The sequence below is a fragment of the Girardinichthys multiradiatus genome, chromosome 17 (assembly GCF_021462225.1).
Source record: "Girardinichthys multiradiatus isolate DD_20200921_A chromosome 17, DD_fGirMul_XY1, whole genome shotgun sequence".
Taxonomy (NCBI): domain Eukaryota; kingdom Metazoa; phylum Chordata; class Actinopteri; order Cyprinodontiformes; family Goodeidae; genus Girardinichthys; species Girardinichthys multiradiatus.
Window position 1 is genome coordinate 27,505,226 of NC_061809.1, and position 10,796 is coordinate 27,516,021.

The window sequence follows — 10,796 nt, forward strand, 5'->3', positions numbered from 1 at the left end:
CATCAGCTGGTGATGGTATAAGAATCAATGTGAACTGATTTGTGCTCCCTGACAGAGGAGGGCTTCTCCTCAGAAAACAGTCGGTGTTACGTTACCAACGTTTAAACGGTAATCCCTTTGAGACAGACTTGGAGATCTTGTCTGTGAAGCTTCACGAACTGTGTCTTTAGTTGCTGTGATCCCTCAGCACAGCTTCAAGGTTAAAAGAACACTGCGCAAATGTCAAAGCAACAACTGCAGATTTCTGTTTTTATACCCGTCGTCTCTTTGTCATCTATAACCATGAGAAATAATTTGGTAGAGAGAAAACAACTTAGTCAAATATTAACAATTTCTGCAGACAATTTTCACTTTTGATTTTACACCCATTTTCACAACAATACTCATTTTTTAATTTAAGTAAGTTAGATATACTAAATATGTAGAGTTTTTCTGCCTTCTTGTCACATGAACTGACTTGCAGGACCCTCAAGGTGTAGAAGTTGGCACACTTAAATCATTCATATTCATACGTTTAACTGTTATGTCACTGGTTGTGCTTTTACTGTCAGGGAGGGGAGGAGCTTCTTGTTTGTCTTATTTAAAGACAGCAGACTCGCCTCAGAAGGCATGTCTGTTTCCAGGAGCACGTTCTAATACTTGCCCTGACCGGGTAAGTGAGCTTTGTGTACTGTTACATCTGACAGGCAGTGAAAGAAACGCTGCTGAAGTTGTTTGTTCTATCTGCAAGATTGTGTGTAAGGAATCCAACCTTTCTCTTGTATTTAAAGCTGTGCATTTGTTTTTTATCCATACAGGAGCAGGAAGGATCATTGACTTTTCTTGCATTCAGACGAGCATCATGTCTGTGGCCAACTATCAGCTCACCGAGGAGCATCTCTGGTGCTGCATCTGCCTGGACGTGTTCACCAATCCTGTCACATTGCCCTGTGGACACAACTTCTGCAGAAGCTGCATCCTGGAGCATCTGAATTCGAACCCTCAGCGGCAGTGCCCCATGTGCAAGGAGCGGGTGGAAAAGAAGCACACGCTTGGGGTGAATACGTTTATATCTGAGCTGGCTGTCCAGTACAGGCAGTCTGCAGGAAGGAAAGCCAGGAACAGCCCACAGCAGCTTGTCGTGATGCCAGGAAAACCTTCTTGTGATCTTCCTGTTGGACCTAAACACCTGTCCTCAAGGTGCTGTTTGCTGTTAGCTGTTACCCTGGTGGCTGTGCTCCTTTTCTTCACAGCTAACCTACATTTCCATCAAAAACTTAACAGCAACGAGAATCCATCGCTCATTTCTTTGGTGGAAAAGACTGAGAACATCTGCTCCGAGCACCATGAACCTCTGGAGCTCTACTGCAAGAATGAACAAATAAGCATTTGTCAGAGATGCTGGACCTCCAGCCACAGGTTCCACCAGGTGGTTCCTGTGAAAGACGTATACGAAGAAGAGAAGTCTGAGCTTGGGAAAACACAAGCCAGGATCCAACAGGTGATCTGGCAGAGACGGCTGAAGATCCAGGAGCTCAAACACTCAATGAAACTCAGCGAGGAGGCTGCGGACAGAGAGATGGCAGATGGGGTCCACATCTTCACCTCTATGATTCAGACTTTAGAGAAAGCTCAGGCTGAGCTGATTGGGTTGATTGAGGAAAAGCAGGGAGCCATGGAGAAGCAGGCTCAGAGTTTCATTGCTGAGCTGGAGCAGGAGAGGTCTAAGCTGAAGAGGAGGCAGGTTCAGCTGGAGCAGCTCTCCAAAGATCCTCTCCTCTTTCTCCAGAGCTTTCCAGTTCTGAACACCGTTCCACCGACTAAAGACTGGACCCAATTGAGGATCTGTCCGGTAATATATGAAGGATTGACGAGGACAGCCATGGTGAGAGCCATGAATCAGCTGACGGAGGTCATCAGAAATGCAATGAATAAGCTGCGGGACGCAGAGACGAAGAACGTCCACCAGTTTGCCGTGGATGTAACTCTGGATCCTGATACGGCACATCCTGCACTCGTTGTGTCAGACGATGGAAAACGGGTCCACCATGGAGACGTCTGGAAGAAACTCCCGTACCAGTCCAAAAGATTTGAACCCGCTATTAATGTCCTGGGGAAGCAGGGCTTCTCCTGTGGAAGATTTCACTATGATGTTCAGGTTAAAGGGAAGACTGCTTGGACTCTTGGAGTTACCAAAGAATCAGTCAACAAGAAGGTGGAACTGAACCTAAACCCAGAAAATGGCTACTGGACCATTCGTCTCCAGAACAAAAAAGAGTTTGTTGCTCTCACTAACAAACCGGTTCCTCTGTCTGTGGGATATAAACCAGATACGGTGCGGCTGTTTGTGGATTATGAAGAGGGTCAAGTATCATTTTATGATGTTGATTCTGCAGTTCTGCTACATTCCTTCTCTGGGTGCTCCTTTACTGAAACACTCTACCCATTCTTCAGTCCAGGTCCAAATGATGATGGCAGGAACTCTGCTCCTCTTATTATCTCTTCTCAACATTGAGAAAAGTCCCGCATTTATTGGTCTTTTTGTCTTTTCGATTTAATGCAAATGTGCAATTTTATTGGGTGTACTTTGTATTTAGCAGAACTTTGACTCTTGGTGTTTTTCTTACATGCATAATAATAATGGGGATGTTTATACAAAATATAAATTTTTAATGAATATAAGTCTAATGAAAACATCATGAAAAACTGTTCTCCTTTGTATAACAAAGAAAGAATGCATACAGGGAGAAGATACATAGGTAGGAAAAGTAAAAGGATCAACTGGAAGACAGCAGTAGAGTAATAAAACTACAAATACGTGTAATTTCGTCTTTACATATAACATGGATATCTAATGCAAGAATAAATGTTTATGGAAAAATACTATAGCAATATACTCAGTAAAAATGTCTTTTTATTAGAAATTATCTGCATAATTTCATATTTTGCCATTTTATTTATCAAAGATTTGATAAGTTTCAGTCATTTATAAAGAAGGTGTTGAAAAATACAGTTTCATCAATATATGTTGATGAGATTTTGTAGATCACCATTAATATAGCACCGAGAACAATGAGAGGAAGCAATTTTCTGGCCAGAAACATTGTTGTAAAAGAACACATTTTTCTGGTATTGGAAAATATTGAAAAACGTTCATTTCCATCAAACTGGGAACCAATTCAGTGGCCTAATCTGATCTGAATGACAGTTGAGAGTAAACTTGAAATATGATTTCTTAAAGGATACTGACAAGTTTCTGTTTATGTTGAGGCTTACTGCCAGCAGCACATTGTAGTCATAACCCATTCATCTAGCTGAAAGGAAGCACATTTTTACACATTCAATTCAATTCAAAAATACTTTATTAATCCCAAAGGGAAATTAAATGTTGTTGTAGATCATATTATGAAGGTTTCTTCAAAGAGATGCTGATGGCTGTGGGCAGGAAGGATCTCCTGTAGCTCCGTCTTACAGCAGATCTGAAGAAGCCTCTGACTGAAGACACTCTGTTGTTGTAGGACAGTCTCATGAAGAGGATGGTCAGGGTTCTCCATAATGTTCTTCATTTTATGAAGAATCCGTCTTTCCACAATGATCTCCAGAGGTTCCAGAGGAGTCCCCAGAACAGAACCAGCCTTTTTTATCAGCTTGTTGAACTTTTTTAAGTCCCTGGTTCTGATGCTGCTTCCCCAGCAGATGATGGCAGAAGAGATCAGACTTTCCACAACAGACTTATAAAAGATCTGCAGCATCTTGCTGCAAACACCAAAGGACTTTGTGCTGAAACTACTTTCTTTATGCTTTTTTGTCCAAGTACTTACCATCGCTATTGTTTGTGAAAAATCACACTGCAGGATTAAAACATTATAAACTAAGAGTTTTATCATGTCAGGAAAGAACTAGAATAACTAGTTCACCTGGAAAAATACTGACTGCAAGATAATGAAAGCAAATGTTTTGAAAAAGTGGTTCCTTTGCCTGCATACTTCACTGAATAAACATTCATGTGAAACAAAACCTAAAACAGTCTGTTTGTTCTTCACACATGCTTGGATGGATGGTGTTTTAATATCAACTTAAACAGTTCAGAGAAATTCAAATAACACAAATAAACCACAACGGACCTTACGTTGCTCTGTAAAACAAAAGTAAAAAAGTCCCTTCTGGTTAAGAATACATTTGGTCACCTCCACAGTTAATGTGCACACTCACCTGTGAGCATTGTACTGTGATTACCCTGTATAAAGTGGTTTGGTTTGGCAAAACGGCCACAACAAAATGAAAAAATATAGGTGGGGGTAACCAAACTGGACAGAGGACCAGAGTCTGCTGTTGGCACAGCTGGTGGAGGAGAAGACAGAGAGGTTCCAGGACCATGGTGCGAACAAACAAGCAGATTTGGGAGTACATTCCCCAGTAGATCAATGCGTCGTTCCTTTCAGCACCAGCCTGATATGTTTGCAGCTCTGGTTCCTGCTGCATTCAGAAGCTAGAGGGGAGGTAGCAGCACACCAGAGATCTTCTCCACAGACGGGGATACAAGTCCTGCACAGTGGTCAGAGGGATTTTAAGCCATTCTTCTTGCAGGATAGTGGCCAGGTCACTACGTGATACTGGTGGAGGAAAACATTTCCTGACTCGCTCCTCCAAAACACCCCAAAGTGGCTCAATAATATTTAGATCTGATGACTGTGCAGGCCATGGGAGATGTTCAACTTCACTTTCATGTTCATCAAACCAATCTTTCACCAGTCTTGCTGTGTGTATTGGTGCATTGTCATCCTGATACATGGCACCGCCTTCAGGATACAATGTTTAAACCATTGGATGCACATGGTCCTCAAGAATGGTTCGGTAGTCCTTGGCAGTGACGCGCCCATCTAGCACAAGTATTGGGCAAAGGGAATGCCATGATATGGCAGCCCAAACCATCACTGATCCACCCCCATGCTTCACTCTGGGCATGCAACAGTCTGGGTGGTACACTTCTTTGGGGCTTCTCCACACCGTAACTCTCCCGGATGTGGGGAAAACAGTGAAGGTGGACTCATCAGAGAACAATACATGTTTCACATTTGTTGGATGGGTGCGAAAACCTGTTATCACTCATGCAAAAACTTTGTGTTGCAAGGCACCTGCACTATGCCTTCCTCCCTGTGTGTGTGAGATCATCGTTATCTTCGTGAGAACCAGCCTCCTTTCTGTCTCACACACATACACCCTGTCTGAACTGTCTGTTGAATTGTGTATATAAATAGATAGGGTGTCAAAACTTTGTAGTTGCACTGCAAAGTGGGCTACCCTTGCTGCAAGTAACTCTGACTGTATCGTTCTTGCCTCTGAGTTGACTAAATAATACCTAACATTATTGGTCCTTCGTAGCCGGATTAATTCAATAACCTTATTTCTCTTTGCTTTAACAGTGACTCTGGGATCCGTGGGGGAAGCCTGACGTCGAGCGAAGCACCGCTGCACAGCCTCCATTAGCCGGAGTGGCTGAAAGTCCCGGTGTGTGTGAATTCACACCTGGCCTGTGGGTTATCGACTTCCTCGGCGCGGGGTGACTCTCACAGGATTCAGAGAGTCACCGAGAAGTCAACTCCGAGGTGAGACAGTTTTAAAATACAGTTCATAAGAAAAGTACTTAACAGTCGTTGGTAGTGTCGCCGGTAAGGACGCTGCATTGGGAAGGTTTTATTCCACCGTGAAAGGAATAGTGACAAATTTGGTACAATCCCGCCGTGAAGGGGATTAAAGAAAACGACTGAGGATTATTCCCCCGCGAGGGAATAGAGTAAGCGCTATATAAATAAAAGAAGAAAAGTACTTAAACGTCGTTTGGTAGTGTGTCGCCGGTAAAGGACACTGCATTGGGAAGGTTTTATTCCACCGTGAAAGGAATAGTGACAAATTATGGTAGGGCCAAATAAAAGAAGGGGGCCAAATAAAACGACTAAGGGTTATTCCCCTGCGAGGGAACAGAATAAGCACTATAAAAGTAAAAAGAACAGAGTAAATTGAGCTCATAAAATAACACCAAGTTACCTTAGAAAAAATTACAAGGTACCTGAAACTAACTGTGTGACTGTGTTGTGTGTATATGGAGGACTAAGCATTTTAATAGAATCAGCAGGATTCTGCTAGTCCTGTGTTTTCTTTTGCCCAGATTAAAACTACGTACTGGTGACTTTGGAGATTCAGGTCAGATTTCATTCCAGAAAATTAACACCGCTGCAAATTAGTCGCAGTAGAAGGCCGTGTTAATGTCCTCTCCTTAAAGTCTCATGCCAGTGACCTTTTATCTGGGACATTCATACTACAATTAAACTAACATAAAACATAATGGGGAAAAAACAAAGTAAACAGAAAAATTATTTGGAGGGAGATGTAAAATTTATGGAGAATTATGTGGAAGGAGCAGGCATGATCTGCCATAGGTGTAATAAAAAACATGGGTTTTTGGGCAAATTAGAAACAAAGGCTGTCTTAAAATTACAAGGGGATCTAAAATTAGAAATAATGAAAACTAAAAAGAGACAAAAGAAAGAACAAAGGAAGGTTGAATATAAACTCTCAGAAAAATGGTTGGAACAGAGCAAGCTGAGAGACATACAGAGGCAGGATAAGAGGGAGAAGCGAAAAGAAAAGTTAACAGCCGCAGTTATGGTGCAGCAAGAGGAGGAGACTACAGCTGCCTTCAGACAGCAAAGGCGGCAGCCTCCAGGAGAGCAGCCGCCTGCTACACAGGCAGTGGTACAGCGTGAGGAGGAGGAAGAAGGCATAGCCGCAGCACCTCCTCAAACCCCCGACAAAAAGCCAGATAAATCAAGCAAAAAAAATAAAATAAAGGAAGACACATTTCCTCTTGTAGAAGTGGCCAATCCAAACATAGGTAACGCTAATAATCCACAGCCACCAACCATTCTAGTATATAGGCCATGGACGCAGGAAGACAGAACTGCTGCTTTAAAAGGTATTCCAAGCATACAGGAAGGTGTACAGGAATTTTTAGCAGCTATCACAGAACTCAGAGGAGGTTTCCATCTTCATGGCAGAGAAATGCACCATTGTCTTTCTCAGCTCTTCGGCCATCGCTGGTGTAGAGTAGCCGGAGATTTCACTGGAAATGATGCCCAGGGAAATTCAATGGCGCACAATTCAGCGGATTTAAGAGATGCCTTACGCATCCTTTATGACCGAATCAGAACAGAATACACACAGACAGCAGATCACGGCAAAATCTCACAATGTAAACAGAAAGATGAAGAAGACCCACAATATTGTTTGGATAGAATGAGACGTGTTTTCAGAGCAAACTCTGCTATACCATATAATGAGGTAGAAGGCGGGGCATATCAACAGCAGCTGAAGAGAGCGTTTTTGCAAGGATTAAAACATGAGCTCAGATAGATAAACATTGGGTACACCAGAATACAGGCACTGTCACCCAGGCGTTGGAATAAGCAGACCATGCACACAAAATGCAACAACACAGGAAAACAGACACATTCACAATGCAAGATGGTTTAATAACATTGCAACAAGTGTCAGCACACTCGTCAAGGGGGAGGGGAAGATTTAGAGGCGGTGGGAGCAGAGGAGGAGGAGAATTCAAAAACACACAAAGCATTGTGTGTCAGAGGTGTGGCAAAACAGGGCATTACGCAAGAGGATGCAAAACAAACTTACAAAGCTCCAGAGCAAGAAATTAGAACTGTTGGCTTTGCAACAAGCAAGGACATTTTGCAAGAGATTGTCAGGAGAAACCGTATACAACCCCAACTCCAACCAAAATTGACAATTACAGCCTCAGCCCTCTGCAGGGGAAGAAGATAACTCTGATATGGAGGAAGTTGACATACAAGCAGCCTTAGACCTGATTGCGTTAAGCAAATCACAAGATTTACCCTACAAGAACATAATAATAAATGAAAAAGTGTACAACTGCTTGTGTGACACGGGGGCATGTAGGACAGTATTAACTGAACCCCCACCTGGAGTAAAATATTCTAACACTGCAGGACATGTTAGAAATGCAGCCGGTACATCAGAGGTCCATTATCTAAGCACACCGGTGATCATAAAAGAGCCTGAAACAGGATCCACATGCCAGGCTCCCGTTCTAATTAGTCAGAAATGTCCAGTAAATCTGCTAGGGAGAGACATTATGCAGAAGTTACACATAAACATCGTGTCTACAGAAACAGGCATGAAAGCTATTGTTGAGGAGGGAGCCCTAGTTGTACACGGGTCCTCACAACCACACTATTACTGGTCTCTAGATCTAAGACCATCCCCAACAGCTAGGGAGCTGCTAAGAAAAACAAGAGAAAAACAAATTTTTCAACAAACTCAGTACATGCCAGACACTGAACTCCATGTGACTATGAGATACAAAAACACTGCAGGGCCAGATTATCAATATGACACTGTTTTTCATAGAGAGAATAATCAAACCGTTACCATACAACATCTGTATGTTGACCCCAAAACAGGAAAATCCTCTGCCTCAGTCCTACTGTTGGAAAAACAACTACAACTGTTTAAAGACCACACCCCTCATCTATCACTGACTAAACCTGTAGAGGGTCAATGGAAGAATTCAGAACATTTTCTACAAAGAGCTGAGAGAGGGAGATATGAGGCATCAACAAACTCTGACTGGAAAATAGATCATAATACAGGGATCTGGAGACTCACTCTAGGGTGGGTGATCAAAGTACATCCAAAAACGCATATGGATGAAGCTGACTGAAAGCTACAGTGTCTGGCTGAAGAAAAACAAAATCTAAAACACTCTGCCTTGAAAGCTGTCCCACCTGAACTGTGGTCCCAATCATCAACTGATGTAGGATTAATAAAGGGGTTCCCACCATACAAGGTTAAACTAATATCTGAAAAAAGGCCATTAGTCCGTCAATACCCCTTAAAGCCAGAAGCCGAGGAAGGTATTAGGTCAGTAATACAGGACATGTTAAAATCAGGAATATTAAGAGAAGCCCCTGAAGCTACGTGTAACACACCTATTTTTCCAGTGCAGAAAGCCAGCACAGGAAAGTGGAGAATGGTTCAAGATCTCCGACAAATAAATTATATTGTACAGCATGCAGCTCCAGATGTTTCAAATCTGCACACATTGCTGCATTCACTGACCCCAGATAAAAAGTATTTCTCAGTAATAGATCTTAGTAATGCTTTCTTCACAGTACCACTGCATGAAGAATCACAGCATTTGTTTGGTTTTCAGTTTAAAGGAAAGAAATACACCTATAATAGGCTTCCACAAGGTTTCAGTGAAAGCCCACATGTATATACACAAGCATTAAGGTACTCAATGAGCGCCTGCATAATACCAGAACACAGTCAAGTTCTGCTATATGTGGATGACATTTTAGTAGCATCAGACACAGAAAAACACTGTGAAGAGGCCACAATTACTGTGTTAAAGCACCTACACCAAACAGGCCACAAGGCTTCAAGAGACAAGCTGCAGTTTTGTAAAAATGAAGTGGTTTATTTAGGGCACACACTGTCACAGAATGGACGCTCCCTGCTGAATAGCAGAAAAACAGCCATACAGGACGCCCCAAAACCAATAACAAAGCAGCAAATGATGTCCTTTTTAGGACTTTGTAATTTCTGCAGAGAGTGGCTGCCCGACTATGCAGCCATAGTGCAACCATTACAATCTATGATTTATGGAACAAACATGACATTAAGGGACAAAATTACCGTATGAGTATTTCCCACAAAATATAATCTGTTTACCGTCCGTGGGTTTCTGCTCATACAGAGTATTTTTCTTATTCGTTTTTATATTAAATGTTTTTACTTGTGATAAAAGGAGGGACTGTTGGATGGGTGCGAAAACTTGTTATCACTCATGTAAAAACTTTGTGTTGCAAGGCACCTGCACTATGCCTTCCTCCCTGTGTGTGTGAGATCATTGTTATCTCCGTGAGAACCAGCCTCCTTTCAGTCTCACACACACACACCCTGTCTGAACTGTCTGTTGAATTGTGTATATACATAAAGAGATAGGGTGTCAAAACTTTGTAGTTGCACTGCAAAATGGGCTACCCTTGCTGCAAGTAACTCTGACTGTATCGTTCTTGCCTCTGAGTTGACTAAATAATACCTAACAACATTGTCCACAGCCCAAGATTTGCGCTCCTTGCACCATTGAAACCGATGTTTGGCATTAGCATGAGTGACCAAAGGTTTGGCTATAGCAGCCCGGCCGTGTATATTGACCCTGTGGAGCTCCCGACGGACAGTTCTGGTGGAAACAGGAGAGTTGAGGTGCACATTTAATTTTGCCGTGATTTGGGCAGCCGTGGTTTTATGTTTTTTGGATACAATCCGGGTTAGCACCCGAACATCCCTTTCAGACAGCTTCCTCTTGCGTCCACAGTTAATCCTGTTGGATGTGGTTCGTCCTTCTTGGTTGTATGCTGACATTACCCTGGATACCGTGGCTCTTGATACATCACAAAGACTTGCTGTCTTGGTCACAGATGCGCCAGCAAGACGTGCACCAACAATTTGTCCTCTTTTGAACTCTGGTATGTCACCCATAATGTTCTGGGAGGTAGGATGGGCTCAGCCTTCTTTTCAGAATCTTCAGGTCCAAACTGGCGGGAGAGAGCATCAGGCTTAAGGTTCGTTGTGCCGGGTCTAAAAGAAATGGACAGGTTAAAACGGGAAAAGAAGAGTGACCAACGTGACTGTCTAGAGTTTAAGCGTTTAGCTGACTGAATGTAGGACAGATTCTTGTGGTCTGTCCAAACCAGTACGGGAAGTTCAGCTCCCTCCAA

The 10,796-nt window shown here is 42.7% G+C and overlaps 1 protein-coding gene across 1 annotated transcript; it reads left to right on the forward strand.

The window, feature by feature from the left end:
• Positions 1–559: 559 nt before the first annotated feature.
• LOC124883181 (E3 ubiquitin-protein ligase TRIM21-like) lies at positions 560–3,084 on the forward strand. The gene is made up of 2 exons (XM_047390167.1): positions 560–652; positions 798–3,084. The coding sequence occupies exon 2, from the start codon at positions 842–844 to the stop codon at positions 2,492–2,494; it is 1,653 nt and encodes a 550-aa protein (XP_047246123.1). The 5' UTR covers positions 560–652; positions 798–841; the 3' UTR covers positions 2,495–3,084.
• Positions 3,085–10,796: the final 7,712 nt, after the last annotated feature.

Coding starts and splice junctions, on each gene's coding strand:
- LOC124883181 (XM_047390167.1), top strand. CDS start 842: ATGTCTGTGGCCAACTATCAGCTCACCGAGGAGCATCTCTGGTGCTGC.